Source organism: Gallus gallus, chromosome 7 (assembly GCF_016699485.2).
Source record: "Gallus gallus isolate bGalGal1 chromosome 7, bGalGal1.mat.broiler.GRCg7b, whole genome shotgun sequence".
Classification (NCBI taxonomy): Eukaryota; Metazoa; Chordata; class Aves; order Galliformes; family Phasianidae; genus Gallus; species Gallus gallus.
In genome coordinates, this window is record NC_052538.1 from 14,720,025 (window position 1) to 14,743,157 (window position 23,133).

The 23,133-nt window shown below is 34.8% G+C and overlaps 1 protein-coding gene across 3 annotated transcripts in view; it reads left to right on the forward strand.

Moving 5' to 3' along the window:
- Positions 1-23,133, forward strand: part of CCDC141 (coiled-coil domain containing 141) — a 57,687-nt gene that overhangs the window by 24,715 nt on the left and 9,839 nt on the right. The window contains exons 12-24 of one of the 3 annotated variants that reach the window (XM_040703816.2): positions 9-185; positions 2,975-3,154; positions 3,699-3,821; positions 5,681-5,869; positions 6,124-6,303; positions 6,661-6,810; positions 11,059-11,199; positions 13,144-13,332; positions 14,940-15,123; positions 16,501-16,610; positions 18,370-18,462; positions 19,116-19,199; positions 21,839-22,725. In XM_040703816.2, the coding sequence (XP_040559750.1) occupies positions 9-185; positions 2,975-3,154; positions 3,699-3,821; positions 5,681-5,869; positions 6,124-6,303; positions 6,661-6,810; positions 11,059-11,199; positions 13,144-13,332; positions 14,940-15,123; positions 16,501-16,610; positions 18,370-18,462; positions 19,116-19,199; positions 21,839-22,725 (2,687 nt within the window). Of the gene's footprint in view, positions 1-8; positions 186-2,974; positions 3,155-3,698; positions 3,822-5,680; positions 5,870-6,123; positions 6,304-6,660; positions 6,811-8,723; positions 11,200-13,143; positions 13,333-14,939; positions 15,124-16,500; positions 16,611-18,369; positions 18,463-19,115; positions 19,200-21,838; positions 22,726-23,133 lie in introns of those variants that run through there. The other 2 variants (XM_025152525.3, XM_040703824.2) reach the window with 2 other exon arrangements.

Sequence of the window (23,133 nt, forward strand, 5' to 3'; positions counted from 1 at the left end):
TTTTATAGGTGAATGACTACATTCAAAATCTGAAGGAATTCTATCAAGCAGAGCCTCTACAAACAAGCAGGGAGGCTGAAAATAAAAACACAATGGAGTCAGTTAATACAAAGTGGCAAAAATCTATAGAGAAGTTTTTTTCCACTGAAAATCTGGGTCGCATTTTCCTTAACTTAGTAAATACGGTGAGATTTTTATTTCATGGAGTTACCACCTTTCTCATAGAATAAACTCAAATTCTATGATTCTATGGATATGACAGATAGATGTATAGATTCTTCTAACCTTCATCAAAGAACATACTAAAGCAAAAGTGCATTTGTTCTGTTTCAGTGCGTGTATAAAGAGGAAGAGGAGCTGGGAAGAAGGTGAAATGACTGTGGTGCTTCTATGAAATCACAGTTAAATCTAGGAAAAAATAATAATAATAAATTCCTCATTCCCAATTTGGAAAAAAAAAAAATTAAAAAGAAATTAAAAAAATCTCATTCTGAGAAATTTAACATCTGTACTTTCAAAAAATGGAGTTGTAAAAAAGAACTTCGATTTGGAAGTCTGAAAATGTATACAAAATCAAAGTGAGGGAAAGTTAAAACTTGAAATGTTTGTAAGGTGATCAAACATTTTAATGCACACTAATGTATAAAATAGATAGAATAATTCTGGAGGTAGAACTTATCTCCAAAGTTTGAAGTGAAAATTTCTCTTGTTCTGCAGAGAATTTGTTGCACAGGGCAACAAAGATTATATAGCTAGTGACACTGTTTCTTTTGCTTCTGAAAAGCTGAAGTTTTACTGAAATCATACTGTGTGGTTTTGTTGCACTGGAAATGTGCTTTTTGATGATATTAGTTGCACGGAACAAAATCTTTATGGACACAGGCATCTCTCTGAAAAAATCTGCAGCAAATGGTCAAGTTCAGAGGTTGACATGTATCCTGTCCTAGCTGATGTGTAGGAAAGCTTGTATAAACAGAGCAGAAAGCATAAGAATTCTGGAAGGTTTCATCAATAATCTCTTTTTTGTGTGCCTTTTTCTCTAGCAGGAGGAAATTGGCCACTTGTTTTTTACATAAATTAGTATAATTTGATAAATTGCAGTGAATATTTGATGCTTGCTCCTGATAGGGTTTAATCCCAGTTCTGTGGCTGATGGATTGTGACTTTACCATTACCTGATTTTAAAGGTACTAAGGCAGGTGTAAGATACTGAAGTCTTATGTAAGTGATAATGGTATTATAATAAGTATAAAGACTTTTGTTTGGCAATGAGGTAGCCATTAATCAGTGAGCCCAGAACATGTACTGAACATAATACATGGATGTATAAGACTTGTTCATGATGGAAAGCAGCATAGATGTAAGTGTGATAGTTGGCTTATTTTACTTCCACTGAGAGTCAGTCCTTACCGATTTAAGTGTATGCAGTTCTAAGAAAATGGATACTGGAGTTGCTTCTTTATACATAGATAATCATTCCTGATATCTTTACATTTTTTCTTGAAATCGGCTGCATTGCCTAGGCATCACAATCTAATTTTCTAGCACCTCTTCATGGGATGATTGCTTGAGATTTGCATAAAATCACTCCATGCCATGCCTCCTAAACTGATCTCAATTAATGTAGACAGCATGGTTATGTAGCTGTTAATTCTGCTTTTATGGGAGAGATAAGGGACCGATCACAATGAGCTGAGAGGATGGGAGGGGGGAAATGGTAACGATAGCATGCTGGGAAAACTTGCTTAAGGAATGTACTGAGGCATCTAGTGAGGGCTGTCAGTGTGTGTTGTCAGATCTGAATACAGCCAGGCAAGGATGAACTATTCAGAGAAACAGCAAACTGAATATGTCTGTAAATGAAGTCATATGAGGAGCAGCAGAGGGAACTGGGATTGCGTAGTCTGGAGATGAGGAGCACTGGGGGAGATGTTATTGTTTTCTACAACTGCCAGAAAAGAGACTGTTGCAAGGTGAGGGTTGGTCTCTCCTGCATTACTAGCAATGAGACTAGACGGAATGGCCTCAACTTGCATCAGTGGAGGTTCAGGTTGGATATTATGAAGTATTTCTTCTCAGAAAGAGTGATGAAGTATTGGAACAGGCTGCCCAGGGAGGTGGAGTTACCGTCCCTGGAAATGTTCAAAAAAAGGGCAGGTGTGGCACTGAGAGGCATGGTGGTGGTGGGTTGATGGTTGAACTAGATCATTTTAGAGGTCTTTTCCAGCCTTAATTACTCTGTGATTCTATTATTCTATGAAATTACTTAAACTATACATCTTCAGATGTATCTTCAGATACTCTTTTTCTCAAAGCCTGGAAGTGTATTTTTACGATATTTTCTTCTGCTTTTCTGATGATAGTTAAACCTACAAGTCAAGAATATGTAGAAAGATACAGACCAAACTGGTAACTTACAAACTCAATTTTTCTTAATAGAAAAATTCTTAAATGGGAAAAACAGCAACAGCATTATCAGGTTTTCTACAGTGTTTGAGCTCTGTTAAAAAGAGGAAAACCTGCCAAATATTCTAATACTGAACACGTTCCCATGCTTCAGTGCTGCTATGGTTGTCAGCACGGAGTGGTCTGTTCTTTATCCCTTTCATCATCCAGCTGCTATTCCCCGGAAGGCTGTTTTTGGGTAGTTCTGTCTGTTCAAAAATAATTCCAAATTTTTTTATGAGCATTCAAACTGTTATCAGAAGTCAGTAATGACTGAATTATTGCCATGTTCTGGATTTTAAAAAATAATGGCGGTCATAGCCTCAGAATATGAAATCTGTTCAGCAATGTCTATTTCTAAGAGAATAGTGTGTTTAAATGCATGTAGAGTACCAGAAGTTTTCAAAGAAGTTATCCTAAAATATTTGCTTTTTATTAAATATTGTTAATATTTTAATATATGAGGTTTTATTGAATATTTTTAATACAAATACATATGTTGGAAAATGTGTTTTTATTTATTTGCCAGGTAAATGAAGGCTTAATATTAAAAGTACAAAAATCTGTACAAGTAATAGAAGAAACTATTATTAATCTGAGTAAAGAAATGAAAGAACTGACTGATCTTTGGGCAGTCTGGAATTTTAAAATTAATCAAGTAAAACCCATCAAGCAACAGTGCTGGATATTGGAAGAGCAACTAAATAAGGTAAATAAAATACAAAGAAAGCAATTGTGGCTTATTTCTAGATTATTTCTAGATTGTTAATAGTTTGTCTTTGACTCTCTATCAAATATTAGAGGTAATATTTTAGGAAGAGAAATAATCAGTAAGATAATTCTCCATAATCTGTTCTACCATCCAGGTAGTCATCAAGGATGATGATTATTTTCATCTTTTCTTTTTGTTCCTTTTCACTGTTGTCATTTCATATATATATATATATATATATATTTAGCATCATCTTATTGTAACTTAGGTAACTAAACTAACTTGTTTCTTAATAGCTACTAAACACAAAGTCCAGCCATGTTCATAAGGACAGAAACTTTAGAGCTTCTAGTCAAAGGGCTTCATAATTTCAGTCTCTCCCTGGTTTTCCTACTAATAATCTATTTTAATGAAAGTTACGGATAACATTTGCACGTCTTCATTGGGAATGATTCTTTCAAATTTAGATTTGGGCTACTTTTATTTACTACAGAAATACTGAAATATTGCTAAAATATCACTGAGATATATTATCTTTTAGACTACACATGGGCTACAGATTCTTCAAGAGGCACTTACGCTTGCATCAACAGTTGACCTTGGAAGTGATCTTTGTATTGCCTTAGAACAACAAAAACTTAACCAAATGAAACCACAGTTTCAGGTGAGTGACTGAGCTCCTGACGTGCACAGTGGTTCAAGTGGTCTTACTGCTGCAGTAAACAATCATACTAACCTTGCTTTCAGACAGAATTTGGAGTCACATTTTACATTTTATATTAGCTTTCTGGAAGAGAGATTTTGTGTGTTGATAAGGTCAGGGAGAAAACATCTTACCTTCATTGACCCCAGAACGTTTTGTGTAATGTTAGCTGTGTTTGAATCATCATACAAAATCATCAACATTATGTTGATGTTGTGTACCTGGACTTGTGCAAGGCCTTTGATATGGTCTCACACTACATCCTTATCTCTAAATTGGAAAGATATGGATTTGAAGGCTGGTGAATAAAATCTTGGTTTGATGGTTGTAGCCAGAGGGTTGTGGTCTGCAGATCTGAACATCAAGTGGAGGCTGGTGACAAGTGGTGTCCTTCAGGGATCTGTCTTGAGATAAGTGCTCTTCAACACATTTATCAATAACCTAGACAATGGGATTGAGCACACCCTCAGCAAGTTTGCTGATAACACTACGCTTAAGTGATGCAGTTGATGTGACAGAATGAAGTGATGCTATCAAGAGGGACCTAGACAAGCTTGGAAAGTGGACACACAAGAACCTAATGAGGTGCAAGATGTAGCACTTGGGTTGGGGCAATCCCAAATATGCGTACAGACTGAGAGAAGAATTCATTGAGAGCAGCCCTGCGAAGGACTTGAGTATTCTAATGGACAAAAAGCTGGACATGAGCCCGTAGTGTGTGCTTGCAGCGTAAAAGGCCAACAATATCCTGGGCTGCATCAAGAGGGGTGGCCAGCAGGGTGAGGGGGGAAATGTCCTCCTCTGCTCTCATTGCACACCATCTGGAGTACTATATTCAGGCCTGGGGTTCCCAGCATAAGAAAGATGTGGAGCAGTTGTAAACAGGTCCAGAAGAGGATCATGAATTTGATCAGAGGGCTGGAGCACCTTTCCCGTGAAGAAAGATGGAGACAGCTTGGGGAAGAGAAGGTTCTGGGGAGACCTCACTGCAGTCTTCCAGTACTCCAAGGGGGCTTATAAGCCTGAGGGAGGCTTCCAATCAAATTTTACATGACTTCGGGTATAAGACATACTGCTGTTTCTTCTTATCTAGCCTTTTTCATGTTATGAGTCTTTCACTGGGCGATGGATACATAGCAAAAATGTTTTCTGATAGAAAATATTTTTGTAAAATTACAAATGTTGATGGCCACTGAGTATTTCAGGGCACATGAAGCTCCTGGAAACATTTTCAAAGGTTTTTGTGTGTTGCCATTTTGGTGTCTATTAACTTGCATCTTTAAAAATTCCCTTCAGCTGGGCTCCCTGGGGGAGGGGAAACTTTTTCTGCTGTGAAAGGCAGAGCATTTATTTAGGTTCCTTAACAATCATCTAACAGTAGGTGCTCATTTAATAAGAATCCCCAAACTCATCTTCATGAGTTTCACATGTGATACATGTTTCACAGTCCTGCAAGTCAACTAGCAAGCCGTGCTGTTTTGTGGAGGGTGGCTTAGAAGGTCTTTTTTGCTAAGTTGACAGTTCCTTTCCCATTTGTTCGAGCCGAGCTCTGTGTCTGCTGGATTCTGCTGATCAGCTTTGTAGTATGAAACTTAGAAACACTGTGATCTCACATATTGCAAAACATTTTGTGCTAGACATGACAGCACAGCAGTCAGTCAGCCCAGCTAACAAATATAGGGAACTTGATCTTTTATGCATTATGGTATGCATGCAAATTCCCTATGGTAATTTACCACTCAGAGACTGTTATATTTCATCAAGTGTAAGGGAAATCTTGCAAAAAAAATTGTGTGATTTCTAATCCTTTTTTTTACTAGCAACTGAATGCTGAGCTTGAGTACATGATGAAATTATTGGAGTTGCCAAGTCAGAAAGGATTTCCTATGAAAGAGAATTCTGAAAGAATAAGTGAGCTTATTCACCTTCATCAAATGGTAAAGAGCACAATGACAGAGTATGATGAGATTTTCAACAAGGCACTTAAATTCCATCACGTTAAAAAAGAAGTGAGTACAATCCTTTAATGCATGCCTGCCTTTTGCTGCTTATCTATTTTCTATTTTGCTGCCTGTAATCTTTTTTTTCCCTCAAATGAACAGCATTAACTTATCTGGTGATCAGAATAAAGCTTAGGATCTAAAACTGTATGATATTTTGAGAGCTTAAAATTACGATTGTAACCCAAATTTAATTGCACATTAAGGGTAAGCTTCCATTCACATTTAAAATACACACTGATTTTTAGTTCAATATATTCCAGCTGGAATGTCTATCAAAGTCAGGAGAACTGGATTTTCCGGAAATAACTGTGGGCCCTGAAGATGTGCACCATGCCAAAGCTTACCTTTTGAATGCTCAGAAGAAACATATGCATATCAGACAGCTTTATAAACTGGTTATTAACCAGGGAGTGGATATCTTGTCTGCAGTGCAGAAGCCTGTGAGTAGAATTAGAATGACCTATGAAATCAATGGTAAATGTGAAAGAAGATTATAGAGCTATATTATAGACATTTAGATGTACAAAAAAATGTATTAATACAGTGAATAAAATAAATACAGAGCTTTGAGAATCCTTTTAAATGAAAGAAAAACAAAGACTCTATAATAGTTAAGCATTTTTTTTATTTCTGCTTTTAGAATTTGCAGATATACAGCTATCAGATGAAACAAAGCATCCAGGAATGATGACATTTATTCTTCATTGCAATGAATTGGTTTTGCAGTTTTCATTTTAGACTGATTGAATCAGTATTGCCCTGAATTTCTTACCTTTCTTTGTATATTTTCTGTTTAGAATTGCTTGAATGTTTCTGTAAAGAATCTGAAACAAGAACTTGCTCGACTTGAGTGTGACAACATTAACTGGAGCTCCAAAGCAGATAAGTATGAAGAAGAACTGTCACAGCATTTCCAATACCATATCTATCAAGAGGAGATAAATGAGGTAAATGAAAAAAAAAAAAAAAAAACCTGTTAAAAGGGCTATTGTGTTCAGTAATACACATTACTGTTTGCCGTCCTCCTAGATCCATTGTGCACATAGAGTAAAGTTAATTTTCATCATGCGAGCAACTTTTGATAGTAGCAATAATAGCCTATGGTCCGTAACTCTGCAGCTCAGGATTATAAGATGATTTTGGGCTGGCAATGAAGTTCTTTTACTGTACTAACAGCACTGGAAATAGAACAGCTGTATTTTCTTTGATTTTTCAGCTCTATCAGTTTCATCTGAAATGTGTGTGTCTTCAGATGTCTTTTTTTTTTTTGTGAAGCTAAAGTTTGAAACAAAAGTGGAATTTACATAACTTGTGATTATAAGGCTGTTTCTTAGGTCGATAAGATCTTTCAGTCTTTTAAGGAGAAATACAGAATACTTTAGTTCTTGATATTTTGTCATTAACCCATGGTGTGATACTTAGAAAAATTGTTGAAGGAAAAAGTGTTCCTTGACACAGGATAGTGGAACTTCATATTACAGAATTTAGGTTAGGAAAAATTATTTAGTGTGATTATTAACGTAGCATCATAGCAGGCCAATTATAAATCCACTCACTATTTAGCAGATAAAACGTAAAGCCATTTCTCTCAGCAAAAATTTGGAACGCATATCCCCCAGGATGAATTTTCCTGGAGTGAGCTGCTTAAATGAGACGTTGATGATATTAGCATTTAGATTTCATGTTCAGAATGTTTGAAGTTTGAATTCAAATATTCTCATTTTCTTGATGAAAACTCCTCAAAATTGCTGAAGAAAAGTATTTGCTCAACATCCTGTGTGTAAGGCTGGCTGTATTTAGGGAGAATACATTTTAATTCCCATTTCTATTAGAAGTTAATATAGAAAAAATTTCCTCAGTAAAACTAGGATAATGTAGATGTATGTGCATTAATCCACCTCTACTTTTGTTCATTTTTTAAATTAAGAATCAATAACTAGTTCCATAATATTTAAGTTATGAGCATTTACTTACTATTTTGTGGTTTCTTTATTTTAACATTGGAGATTAATCTGAATATTGCTAATATCGGGCAGACTTGTGATAATTTCTTCCCTATCTACTATACTTATGTAGAGCCAAATCACCACTACATTACACTGCAATCATTTGTGGCAGAGCTAAATCAAGCCTCATGTAGCTTAACACTACACTGAAACTCTACATGAGGTTAAAAGTAATAGGGTTACATACACATGATAACCCTTGCACTGCAAAAGACTTTTTACTTTTATCAATAACATTTGTGTTCTTGCACAAAAATTGCAGTGAAAGAATAGCAGTTCCTAAAGTAGGTTCTCTGCTCTCCCAGTCAGATCAATTTTTTTCTTTCTGATTCCTTATGAAAATGTGAATTTACATCATTTTAATGGTAATGAGCTACCTTAGTTCACAAGTCAGTAGGAGCTGTTATTTTTTAGTGTAGTTAGCAACTTATAGTTAATTTTGATAAGTGGATAACAGCGTTGAAGTGCCTCCTAGAGAGACTAGGAATCAAAGCATGTCAGTGGAATTGTACTATTAACAAAAACATGTTTAAAGCAGTTTCATAAACAGCTTTTTTTCATGTATACTATAGTTATGTGATAAATCTTAGTGACTGACATCTAAAGCCCTCTCCACCATCATTCTCTACCCATGACAGCCCAACTATAGTTAGGAACAGCTGCCTGATAAATGACTATGACACAATGGAGAAGTCATAAAGATCCATTAAACTTGGCTGAAGTCACTAGCGCATACCAGGGTGCATAGATACTTTAGTACTTCTCATTGTATTTTGCATGAAATATTGGAAAATGGAGATATGTTTCAATTTCAGTTTTCTAACAATTGAGCCATATATCGTACCTTGGTACAGTTGCTGATAAGAGCAAAAGTTTTGTACATGCCCTCAGAGGATAACATGCAAGTCTGAGCTGAATCTGGTTTTCCAGTGGGGCTAAAAGAGAAGAGTGACAGCAGCTGCAGACCTTTGACACATGAGCCATCATATCTGAAACAAGGTGATCTAATTTCACATGTTTTGCGGAGAGCCCCTGTCCTTATAACAGATCACTAGCTGGTGTATCTGCATAAGCCAGTGAAATAAACTAAAGAGAACTCTTACTCATCTCTTGTTTTTGTCAAAATTATATCAGCAAATAAGGCTTTATTCTGAATACAAAATATTATTCTACAGAGGTACTTTTATTAGCAGCACTGTTAGGTAGGTTTTGTTATTCAGTATCCATAGGTGGGGTAAAGAGCTTAAACTGGTTGGAGTTCACAGTGTAAGTGATAGAATTTGTTTCCCTTCTATTATACTGAGTGAATATCATCAGTCTGTTCAGTGTTGCAACAATGTGATGGAGTCCCCATAGATGAAATGAAAATGAAAAAGATATCCCTTTGTGGATTACCATTAGTGTGTAATGATAAAGGTGAATTGCTAGCTTTTCCAGCGACAGTAACAGCAGAATGAGCATTCAGTACTCCTTGGATTTTTATGGGTTGGACTGAGTGAGGAGACAGTATGACTCTAATTAAAAAAAAAAAAAAAAAAAAGTTTCAAATATTTTAACTAAGTATTAAATTGCGGGTGCTCACTGGAGGCTGTTAAAATCTATCAAGTCTAGTTATGTTTTGTGTGTGCCCCTGGCAGAACAGACCCTTAAGTTATTAGAACTGACGCATTTCTTTGATATCATTTCCTTCAGATAAATATAATTTTTAGAATTTATTTTATGCTCTTCTAAATGTGAAAGATTGTCAGCTCCCAAAGGATATGAAATTCACAAAAAGCTTTCAGTTTTTTTCTTCCTTTTCAGTTTTTGTGAACGCTTTCAAAGGAGTTGTATTTATTGTGGAATTGAAAAGTAGTTAAAATACCTCTTCTGAGGTATTAGCAGCATGCTGTAGCAGATTTTTTTTCCACTTGCCTGGCTCTTTCTACTGCTTAAAGGCATTCAAAAATAACTGCAATATATTCAGTATATTTTGCAGTTGTAAATGAGATAAAAACTGTATAACTTCCAGAGAAAACTTACCATTTTACACTTAAAAAATTCATAGCGCTTTGAAGATAATTTGTGATACTTTGTTTGATATGTCTCTTTATAGAACACCACTAATGCAAAGAATGAGATATGGTTTATTAAGGACGCACCTGTAAAATGACATTGAAGCAAACATAATTGGAGTTGGAGAGGGAAAAAGAAAAAAAAAAAAAAAAAAAAGGAAGAGGAAATAGAATAGTTATTGAAATTCAGGTGCTCATATACAGTCTACATCCTGACCTTGCAAACAACAGAATTCATCTTTGTATGCTGTGAATAATCATACTGGGATATTTAGATTACCATAGTACATGAAACTGAACACCTGTTTAATCCTCTCAGAAGCAGAGCTTCTGATATTACTAAATATTGTTTCTGTCCATTTTATTGTCCAGTAAATATTACTACAGATTGGTCCACAGCTGCTGTAGTACAACGATCATAGAATCACTGAATAGCCGATAAACCTATCAACTTTATTCTCTGTTAATCAATTCCCAGTAGAACAATAACGTTCTTTTGGAAAAAATAAAAAATAAATTGAAATATTGTATTGTAAGATAAAGGTATTGTAAGTAAATACAAGTATTTGTACTTGCTCCGAAAGTAATGCCTCTTATTTCCATTAAAACTAAAAGAGAGTACAAAAATATCATTTGATAGAGACAATTCTTAGCAACAAAAACAAAATGCTATTTTTCAATATAGTTGCTACCATTAGCTATGCATTTTCAGCAGTGATGAACAAGGAATTTTATGCCACTCATAAAAAAAAAAAAAAAAATCTGCACAGCTGCCCATAGCCCAGCTTGTCTTCCATGTTGCTGTTGCCACTGCTGAAACCCAGCACCCACCACCTCGCTGCAGTCGCATCACTGTTTGGTCTCCATAAACACTCAGCAATCATCAATGAATGTCAATGGGTGACATATTTTACACATAGAAGAATTCAGTGACACACCTTTGCGTCAGATGCACTTTCACATTAGATACCATTCTGTCTCATAAATATGTTTTATGAGATGACACTGTTAATAATTTCTATATTAAAAATTCAGTGTTCAGATTATGGATAAAAAGCTTGTGGGGAGGAAAAAAACAAGCTAAACAGAAGAGTTTTTTTTTCTTTTACTGACAAATATGATTACTCTTTTTCAGCTTAGGGAATCATTTAAGGACCTCAAAAAGAAATTCAACAATTTGAAGTTTAACTATACAAAGAAAACTGAAAAAGCTCGAAATTTAAAAGCACTTAAAATACAGATCCAGCAAGTTGATACGTATCCTGAGAAAATACAGGTAATATTAGAAATTTAGTATTATAAATATTTGATTGTTTGAATTTTTATAGCCTATGCCAAGCAGTCAGAGGAAATGAGAAATCTTTTATATTTCCCTTGATATAATTTCCTTGTCTCAAACACAGATATTTTTAATTGTTCTGCTCCTTTCTCTATCACCCCAATTCTCTTTGTCCTTTTTTTCATTATTAACCATTTACTCTTTCCTCTTCTCTCTCCCTAACACAAATAAATAATTAATTTAAACCATCAAATTCATGAGCAACAAATATGCACATTGCCTTTTGCATTCAGCTGCTTTCCTTTCTCATTTCAATATTCTGGCCTTCGGAGCCCTTTTCTGCTTCCATTGCCTGGAGTTGCTTATTGGAACCTTAAACTCTCCTGGCTCCGTCTATTCTTTGCACACACCAGAATTTCTTTCAAATCTTCCAATGACGTTTTTAGAAAACAAAGTGCCCTTTTGTTATCCAGAGCAAACACTTCTCAGTTCATTTGCCCTGCAAGTCTTCTTTTCACAAGTTTTCTCAAAATTTTCAGTAGCTTCTATGATATTACTTTCACTCTTTTTTGTCTTATTCCTCTTACAACTTCTTTTCTCCTTGATGATTCAGATCGCATAATCAGTGAGGTTGGAAGGGACTCTCTGCAGGCTATCTAGTCCAGTCTCCTTGCTTAGAGCAGGATCTACTAAAACTGTTTTCTCTGTGTAATTTCCAGTACTTAATTGGACATTCAACTATACAAAGAAACCTGTTGTACTGTCCAGCTGAATACTGGACACTACATACTCAGTCCCACAGTCATCTTTCTAGCCCTTTGCTGAATTTGCTTCAATATGTCCTGGTCTTTCTTGTACTGGGGAGCAAAAGCTGCACACAGCACTCCAATGGATACAGCCTTGCCAGTTCTGAGTAGAAGAAAATAACTGTCCCCCATGATCTGCTGATAACACTCATCATACCAGTGTATATTTTGAGCATCACAGAATCATTTAGTTAGGAAAACACCCATAAGATCAGTAAGTCCATTGCATAGCACTGCATGTCTACCACTTAGCCACATCCCTGAAGCACCAAATTCACATACCTCTTAAGTACCTCCTGAGCTGGCAACTCTGTCACTTCTCCAGGCAACTTTTTCCAGTGCCTAACCACTCTTTCTGTGAAGAAATGCTTTGTGGCATCTAATCTAAAGCTCCCCTGCTACAACTTCAGGCTGTTGCCTTATGTCCAATCACTTTTCACCTGATGAAAGAGAGTGACACACACCTTGCTACAACATCCTTTCATGTAATTGTGGAGTGCTCATGTAGCTGTTTAGGGAAATAGTGTGTATGTGGGCAGTTCTTGAAATATGTTTTATTTCAAACCAATATTTCATAGTCCAAGATAAAATCAAGCACCTGTCTTTTTTACATTGTTTGTATAACTGACATTACAGTGAAGTCTTGATCAACTGGAAAAACTACCAGATATCATTAAGTACTAGTTATGAATATGTTTTCCTCTGGGTCTTTGGGGTTATGCTATATAATCACTAATGTTGTTTACATCAGATTCTTATACAATATTATCTATTGTAGGACATAAATGACTATGTTTAAATTGACTTGTTTTCTATCAAAGCAAGAGACTAAAGGCTTAGTAATATATATATATATATTTCATATGTAGATTTGGTGAACATTATTCAAGATGCAATGTTTAAATCATACAGATGTTTGTTTATATGTTGAAAGTTTAATTCAATATTTAACAGATATGTTGATTTCAGTCAGTACTGTAGAGACCCTCCAGCTTGTCTTGCATTTGGAAATGCATCTTATACTACTTATTTTAAAACACAGAAGTGAAAATAGATTTGTGCATTTATGTATTTTTAACTTACAGTTTCAGAACTGGAAATACTTACTTTTTGTATTGATACATCTTTTAAACAGATTCTTAAAAAGAAGATAGATAATTTAGAGAAGAGATTAGTGGACACTGCAACAAATGAACCCAATGTTAGAGTCTTCCTGGGGTCGGTCAGTGAGTTACAAAAACAGCTGAATGATTTTGGCATTGTTGTGGAGGATTATAAGCAAAATCTGGGCCTCACGGAGCATCTACAACTGATGATGGAAGAGGTACTAGTAAACCTATGGCTGTAATTGTGACTCAGGATTGGGGTAGATATGAGTGTTTCTGACAAGAAATAAAATATGTGACTTCCAAAGGTAGTAGATAGGTGTAAATACGGATTTTCTTCATTTTTTTTCTTTAGCTTTGTAGAGGTGGTGGGTTGATCATGTAATTTGACTATATTCTTGCACTGCTATGCTTGAGACTGAGTACTCTACTGCCATATGATTTTCATGGTGATTCAGCACATCTGTAATCATACTTTATTTTTGGGCTCACTTTCTGTAAACATTCTGAGGCAACACAGAAAGAACCATAAGGCATTCTTAACAGCTGTCAAATCACAAGAGCAAAGTCATTACAATACTCAATTTGTTAGCTATCAGGAAGAGTTGCCTGTGAAGTGTGCAGTTCTGGAACTGAAATGTAAAATGTTTGATACCAGTAGCATAATATATTATGCATATTGTATATAATACTGTAAATTATATATATATATATATTATTATATCTGTACATAGTTAATAATTTGCAAATTAAGTATTTGCAAATCACAATTGCAATTATTGCAAAAAATTGCAAATACAATTTTTTTTTCCCCAGAGTGCAGTGTGTCTTTTTGCAGAGTTCTCTAACTTGGTTTTAATACACGTGAAGACTGCCTTATACGTTGCCATATATTTTTTAAATGTTTGTAGCAATACTTTCTTTCTTGCTGTACTGTGTTGATGCATCTGTGTCAAGCACATTCCTATCATCACTGTTTATCTTTAGAAATAACACTGATCCCCAAGTTCATCTAAATGCATGATGAATAAATTCCCTTAATCATGGATAGTAATAATAAAGTTTGTTTTAAAACATGTTTTCAGTGTCTACTGATCACATAAATGTATCATTTTGTATAAGTTATCAAAGTAATTTATGCTGTGGATTTGTGTTAACATCTATATCCAGCCTTATACTTTGGGGAAAAAGTATTTTCCAGAAATAGCCTTTAAGATGTCTTCTTACTCAGAGTGAAGTAGAACTTCCTATTCAAAAATTTTATTTCAGAGTATAGGCATAGTCTCAAATGCTGATTTTAATGTCAATTAAAATTATTAAGCTAATTATTAGCTGCTTCCCATGATGATGTAATATAGATGTTGAGTAAGTAGCAGATTAAATTATCTCTTCAGTATTATTAACTAAAAATATTTATTAAGGGTACATTCTAAAGCTTATTATTGTTTGTAGAAAGATTCTCATCATCTTTAAGGACTGTTTGCCAGTGAACTAAATCTAAGCAACCTTGCTTTAGACCATGATACAAAGCCTGCAAAGTTAGGCAGCTGATATATAAAATGGAAAGAACTTGGAATTAAAACACGTTTCCAGAAATTTTAACTTATGAATCTAGTATTTAAAGAAAATGAACAGCTTTTAATATTTGCAGCAACATTCATAATAAACAAATGTTTTCAAAGTTAAGCTGTAATCACAGTATTTAAGACAAAATACATGCCACTGATTACTGAAATTATAAGAATAGCCTAATCTACTTTATAAAAGCTTGAAGTGCTGATATTTGTTCATTCTGATAGTGTTTATCCTTTTCAATCTACTTCAGTGTCAATTTTGCTTTGAAGATGTTAGTGCAACAGTCATTAGAGTTGGCAAGTATTCTGCAGAATGCAAAACCAGAGAAGCAATGGAGACTCTCTACAAGCAATTCAATAAATTTATTGAGTCTACGGTGCCTCAACAAGAAGAAAAGTTTCAGCAGATTATAGATCTGGCTAAACAGTTATACGGTAAGGATCTATCTGGTAACACTGGAAAAAAATAAAACAGAAACATAAAATACAGTTGTTTAGGACAGAAGGAAGCAGATTTCTAGATCTGTTGACTTAAGAATAAAATTACAGAAAGTTAAAAAAAAAAAAAAAAGAAAAACAAAAGTTTTAGAGTATTGACTTGAAAATGTGAAGGTTTTCAGGGAAAGTACTAAGAAAAGAAGAAAATACAAAAGAACTCAGCAGTCTGGTAGTTACCTGGTTTTCCCTATGCAGACTGTGCTCACCCTGTAATCTGATTGTGAATGTCCTTGTGATATTTATGAGCTTGGAATTAAGACCTCGTGGCTCATGATTACTTGTAGCAGACTAAATCTTTGAAGTCAAAGAATGTTAAAGAGTTATGCATCAACGAAGAATGAATTTTTACATCAGTGTTGCGACTAGACAGTGGTATTTGATTGCTAATTTTGTATTAGCAAAAAAAAAGGTGAGTTATGTAAAAATTGTATTTGCAGTTGTATCAATTGAGAACACTGATTTGTTGACTGAAAAGAATGCAGGTCAACCAACTTGAGGCTTTTCTTTTTTCTCCAGCTCACAATGTTTCTGTACCTGTTGAAGTTGCTTTATCCAAAGACAAGGTGTCTATCCAAATGTGGAATGATAATGTGTAGCCTATAAAGTCAAGTAGCAAATCTGATAAAATTTCAACAAACTGTGCTTTCTAATTCCTCTGATGTTGTGTTAGGAAGACTGTTTAAAGAACAGAGATCTTTTTTTTTCTTTTTTTTAACCCTCTAAACATTGTAAACATTGTTATCTCTGGAGAATGTATTGACAGAATGGATTCTTAACACTCTCACTATCTTATTAGAAATGTTGGGAAAAAGAAGCTGCTTTGTGGGGTTTTTTTAATTTATTTATTTTGTCTAGGGAAAAAGCTTCTTCATCCTGCCTTTTTTTTTATATATATCTAATAATAGGGATTCAAATGTCTTCTAGCTATATAATCAGTCTGATAGTTCAGGAAATAGTTTGAGGCCAGCACTTTTTCAAGCAATGTCACTGACCAGAGAGTTTAATTTTTTAATCAAGGAGAAACCCAGTAGAAGACTTGCAGGTACTATGAGGAGGAATCTCAAGAAAACTAGTAATAGGTAGGAATGTGCATTTCTCTGTACCACAGAGCTCCTTCAACAAAATAAAACACAGATTTAAAATATATTTATTTTATTATACGGAGGTTATGAAGTATAGTCATTGTTATACATTTCTCTGAGGCATTGTGTTGTTTTTTTTTTTTGGGGGGGGGGGGGGGGGGGGGGGGAGGTTGTAGTTTTTTGTTGTTGTTTTCTTTTTCATAAACGGAAGTTTTATATTTTCCCATTTCAGGTTTTGAAGAAGGAAATAAGTATGTTGAAAAGGCTGTATCAAAGTACAAAGAAATCCTTAATTCTGTTGATGAGTTGTGTAAATCACTGAGAGAATTTAAGGAGATTCAGGTATTTTCCTTTTGCCTTGAGAATATATTGTGTTTGCATGAAGATATCGGGTTTAGTGTTTGAATTGGTACTTATAACAGAAGATCATCCAAGGGATAATGAAACAGTTCTTAGTTCTTTTTTCCATGAACATAACAAAACAGTGAAATGCCACTTCTTTGTGCACTAGATATTCACCCTGTTTTTGTTGTTGCTGTTTATTTTATTTGTTTGTTTTTCTTCTGGACTTCTTTGTTATAGCTTTCAAGTAACTTTTAGGGAAGAACGTTGCGCTTTCCTAAGGTCTGAAATACAGATAAGTGCCGAATTTAAAGAATGCCAAACAACCTAACTTATTTCATAATAGGAAAAATCACACCAAAACACAATTTGTGTTAAAACCAAAGTCATTTAGATTAAAAAAGCCTGGCTTATAAATGTTAAGAATGACAACAAATATCTTAGTTTTGTATTCCTGTAAGCTTCTTTAAGCATATCTAGCTGCATAGTTACAGTAGGTAATTGATGGAAGGACAAATGTCTGTAATATAGACTCAGTCTACTCCATCCTAGTAGACCCTCAAAGTAATGCATCAAATCACATGCAGTGATACCTGATGGAGTAATTCCGTGCAGCTGGAATACATAAGATGCTCAAGTATTCTGTTGATGCTGAATGCTGTTTCACTTTATGCTGGAATTTTTCCATTATTTTCTGTAGTATAGAAACTGCTTAACACTCAGATTATCCATTAATATGCCTAGAGGGAGTAAGAGGTGCAAAAATACAACTGAGTTCCAGATGTCTTTTAATAAGTGGAAAGAAAGCTTTGCACTTCACTGCTAGCATGAAGAAACTTCAATATATATAACTATTTTTCAAGATTCTCCTCTCAGTCCATATGTACCTAAATAGTAATGTAAGTACATCAGTAGCTCCAGATTCTACCAAGACAGGGCTTCATCTTTTTATCTTTTTTTGCTAGTTCAATATAATATAACACTTTGACTAATTTTTGTTAATTGTGAAGTTATCTATTTAAGAGTTATTTGGAGAACATTCTTCTCCCCCCCACACACATAAAGTATTTATTGATTAATTTCATCTTTCATTTAGATAGCTCTTAGATATTATAAAAAGAAAAAACTTATTACTCAAACTGAGTATTATCACAAGGAAATTTTCTGCAATAGAGAATAGTTCTGCAATTTTTTTTGAATGCCAGATGTTGCTTTTTATAATAACTACATGGTCTGAGATTTTAAAACTAATATTTTGATCGTACATTTGCAGTCAGTAGTTAATGCCTGAATCTTATGAGATGCAAAAAATTTAGCAAATTATCCAAACAAATATGCACCATGAGTATGGAATGCCATGAATAGGAAGTAAATTTCCTATAATTTTTTAAACAACAACAATTGAAAGGTAAATGTCATGTTGTGTATCCTTCATTTTTCATTCCTTAGGCCCTGTACAAACTGGCTAATATTCCTCAGATTCTTGGCCAAGCAGTTGATTTCTGCAGCCTTCGCTGCCTTATACTTACCCGGCCTCTGAAACAACCCCCTTAGCTTTGAAATATGTTATCTTTTCTTACCCAGGAATGAATGAATCAGGTTTTGTTGAATGTGTTTGTCATAAGTAACATACGCTTTTGCTGATGACATACTATACTTTTTTTTTTAACTACACCATTGCACAGAGCATGAGTCAGTGTGAAACTACAAATTACTGTCTTCTGTTGTGTATCAACTTAATCTTCTTTTCACATGGCAGAAAGATGAGTTTGCTGGAGAGCTGGTTACTGTTCAAAAAGAGGGAAATAGTCGAGAAGAATGTGAGGACAAAGCAGATGGAAAAAAGTATCAGGTTGGCTTCATTTTTGTTTTGACTAGAACCTCATTTGTTAGGAGGCTTTGTACATTGTTGGAAAGCTTATTAATTTTCACTCATAAGGCTCCCTTAAGATACATTTTGTCAGTGTAGTCTTGGTACCTTCATTTGTCTGTTTTTTTGGTACTCCATGCAACCCACACTTTTTTCCCTATACAGTTTTCTTTTGCATACTTTTTACTTGTCTGTGTATCTCCTCAGCATCCTCTGCCCAGAACCATTTTTCCTTTTTGAAACTCTTATTTTCATACTTTTTAACCGACTTTTTCCCTTAGTACTATTGACACAGTATTCATAACAAAGCCATCTTCTGTGTGACCATTTCTGCTTTCTCAAGGGAGAACATATTCTGGACTCCTTTATAATAAGACGTAAGGGATGTAAGAAGTCATAAAAGAGACTGCTTTTAGTATTTCCTAGAACTCTAAAATTCATTCAACCTCTAGATACAAGAAATGAAAGTTTTCAAATTATTAATAATATGCTACGAGTGAAGCTATATAGCTCAGAATTTGAACAAAGTAATGGTGGAAGATTCGATACTTTAAGTCACAGATCTTCATCAGAAAGATGAATCTTCATCTTTAACATGAATTTTCAAATGTTTTTCAATGCTTTTTTAATTTCAGATGGGGTCAGATATGTTGCTTATAAATTCAGAATACGTTACTGAGAAGAGAAACAATATCCTGTCTCCTACCAACACTAAACAGGTATCAATAGCATGTTGAAGATAATGCACAAAAGCAAAATATTTGAAGGCTAGTATACATTTAGAATTGTAATAAAAAATCCTAGGACATAGACATTTGATTTTTGATATATGATAAATGAATACAAGAGGTGTTAATATTGTCAATGAACAAACGATAATCTTAGAAATGCAGGCAATAAAAAATAGGTTTAATTTTTTTTAAGAGATTAATTCTTCTAACTTGATGAACATTTTGAAGACTTGGGGTACTGGTTTGTAAATGTAAATAATTAAATGTATCAAACTTTCACGTTACATGGGAATGGATGGTAGCATATTTAAGTCTTTACAAAGATAGGATAATTTAGGAGTTGATTTAGAGCTCTGAAGTTTTGCAAGATGGTAATGTAAACCGATGCTACAAGACATTAAATTGATTTGTAGAAATTCAACTGACATTATCGTTCCCTTTAGTTCTATATAGAACGTTCTCTTCTCTGATGATGAACCAAAACTTAGCTTAATTTACTTTGTCACCTCTGTTCCAAGTTGATAGGGCTTTCACCATTGATTTGGAGCCCAGATTTCACTCAGAATCTTAAAAAAAAAAAAAAAAAAAAAAGGTCTGGAAGACCACCTCACCTGGCAGAAAGCCATAGCCTTATTTTCTATTTTGCTAGGCCACAGCCCTATCTGTCCTTGTCAGACTGTGCCTCAGCTGCAGATGGGAGATGTGAAGTATGGCAATTATGATACCTCCACCCTTTTCATCACTCCATACTTCACCTAAGCAGGTTCATTCTCACTAGGTCTTTTCTGTCTTAAATTTCCGTCCCTTCTGTGAAATACTTGGCCCATTCCCAACCTTGCATCCAGAGATCCAGCAGCATATAATTTTGTCTATGCTTCTGCAATCTTTTTTTTCCAGTATTAATATGCTTCAATAATAAGTATAATCCCCTAAAAATTGATGTTTTTCATACTTATCTGATTACAAGTGGCAGATAAGGGCAAAAGCCCTCATGCTGCTAAAGCCTGTCAGTTTGCTCGCAGCTCACCTGCAGTATTGTTCAGCAGCACATCAGCAGTTTCTCTTGGGTAATTTTTAAGCAATGTCTGGAGTAACTCTTCTCTTCCGTGACCCCTGAGATTTGATGACTATGAAACTGGCAGCACAGCCCTGCACGAGGATCCTAGAGTAGTTACTGGAAGATTCCTATGTTGCTGTGGCTTTCCCATAGATATGTCCCAAATGTATGTCAATGTGCACACATACGTGTAGACACTTGAACAGAATGTATATAGACTATTAATTTCATTCAGCCAGCCTCTATTATTTGGAAAATTTGGCCTATGTGTCTTGTTTTTTGTCTTTTAATATAACTGTTCAGTGTTTAATATTCTCAAGACACCTTTGACTTCTTAATATTTAATCTTAATATTTAATCAGATTTGGTTTATTAAATTTGCTGATGGATATCAAACCAAATAGCCTAAACTTTCTGCCATGGTGTCTATTAACATGTAATTTAAGAAAGACTTGCTAATCTAGTTATGTTTAAAACTGACATGGTCACATAGAACAGTGATGATAAGGTTATAATAGCTGGGTGACAGTCAAATTTATAAAGTTGAGAAAACGTACTGCACGAGGATTTTGAAATTAATCCCTAAAAAGAAATATTTTCTAGAAATAGCTGACCATTAATTAGAACCTCAATAAAAACATTTGAGTACATGACAAGTTAGGAAGTAAATAGAGGTTTTATTTTCTTCTGAGTAATTTGAAAGGTGAAAAATTTACAGTTTCCGCCAATTTGAAAATTAAATTCTGATTGTTTTTATATCCACTATATATTCGTATTGAAGGACAATTTGAGGGTTGTATCTTATCAGATACTTGTGGAAAACCCCTTAATATGTAAACTTCATCTTTCAAGTGCTTTGAATGTTTTAGATAAAAGTGCAGTTAATGTTGTCCTCATGCCACATCTAGTTCTTTTTTTAAAACAAGATGAGAGGTTGTTTTTCATTCTGGGTAGAAGGAAAAAAAAAAAAAAAATCTTAACAGCATTTTTCTGTTAATATTTGGACAAGATCTTGAAACAACTGGCACAAAATAAAGAAAATAGAATGTGCTTGAAAAAATATCTTGAAGATATTGATTTAACTCTGTAACTCTTCAACAGGATAAGTGACTCACAAATAATAGAAGTCCAGTAACTTGACTACTAATCTACTTTTATTATGTAACTTTTTCCCATATAAATGTCATTATGCCACCTCCTTTCACACATACACCCACCCACCAATTACAGATGCTCTTATAAAAACCTCCTACAGGAATTCCACAAGTTGCCACTTGTTTACAGATGAGGTACTTTTTTCTTATTGTTCCTGTTATAATTAGTACTTGTATTAATTATATCTGGTAGCCTGTCCAAACAGTTTGAAATTCCAGTTAGCTGCAGCAAGCTTTTGTGACGGTCATCCTTTTCCACCTATTTCTTCCTCTTCTTACAATACATTAATTAAGCTTAATTAGAAGAAATATTTCATTGCTATCTTCTGTATGAAAAGGCGATGGTTTAAATGATAACCCATTCTCTCTCTGTTTTTCCTCTCTTTCCATTCTCCTCTGTCCTGTCCTAATTTAAGGAGAGGAATAAATTGGCTGATATTCCAATTATCTGCCCAGCTGGTGAGGATCTTGTTTCACAGGATACAGAGCTGTCATCTTCAGCCAAAGAGGATAGTTTACAGACTGAATTCCTGGCAGAAGAAATACCCTCCGGAGATGAATACGAGTGTATATCACCTGATGATATCTCTTTGCCACCACTTTCTGAGACACCAGAGTCCAATCTCTTACATTCTGAAACCGAGCTAGAAGAGCAACGCTGTTGTAGTTCTCGTAGTCTGCATGCCAGTTCATATAGCTTGCAAATGCAGAAAACGTCTAGTGACAAAAGATTGATGGAATCATCTGATCTCTTAACAAATTCTGCTTATGCCGATGCTACAGTTACTAGAATGGAAAGCCCATCAGCTCAGCTTGAGAAGTTTTGTATCTCTTCAACAGATTCTGGTCCAAAAGTCAGAGCAGGTTTTCCTCTGGCTAGTAGTTTACGAGCAGTATCTGAAGCTAGCACTGCTTCCTGCACAATAAATGCCAAACCAGCATACAGCACGATGAGTGAAGTGCGCAAAACACATTTGCAACACCTTGAAATTCATAAAAGCATGGCAGAAATGAGAGAACAATTGCATGACTCAAATAACTGTACTAAAACCCAGGACAGGCTGCATGCTTTGCCTGATGCATTCTCAGGTTTCGTCTTTCAATCAGACGCCACCAGAAGCTGTCAGAGGCAGATGGTCACCCGAGAAGAGATTAAAAGTACATCAGAAAAGAACAGCATGGCCTGCCTAACTGGACAGGCACCTAACTTCTCCCAGCTTCTGTCTAATTTAACCGTCACGGAAGGTTCTCCAGTAACTTTGGAAGTAGAAGTAACAGGAATCCCAGAGCCTACACTGACATGGTGGGTAGCTTACAATGAGAAAAAGTAAATATGCCTATTAGTGAGGCACCTCGAACCACTTATAACTGTATTCATTAATCAATAGACTAGACTAGACAGCTTGTATTCTTTCCACTCCACACTTCTGCATGGTTCCCACTTCCAGAATTCTTTGACAATTAACCTACTTTAAATAATCTCTCTGTACGTAATTTTAAGTATAATGAGAACATTGAACAACTGGAAGCTTATTCAACATTCTTTAAGCAGATTTGTCAAGTACTTTTTATGTTCTGTATTTCAACATTCCATTTGCTCAGTAATGTCTTAAAATAAATGCTTGATCCTGATTTACTCTAAGTAAATCTGTATATTTTTCAAGGAACTTGCCACAGTATATAGACAGATGGACACAAATATTTACGTAGT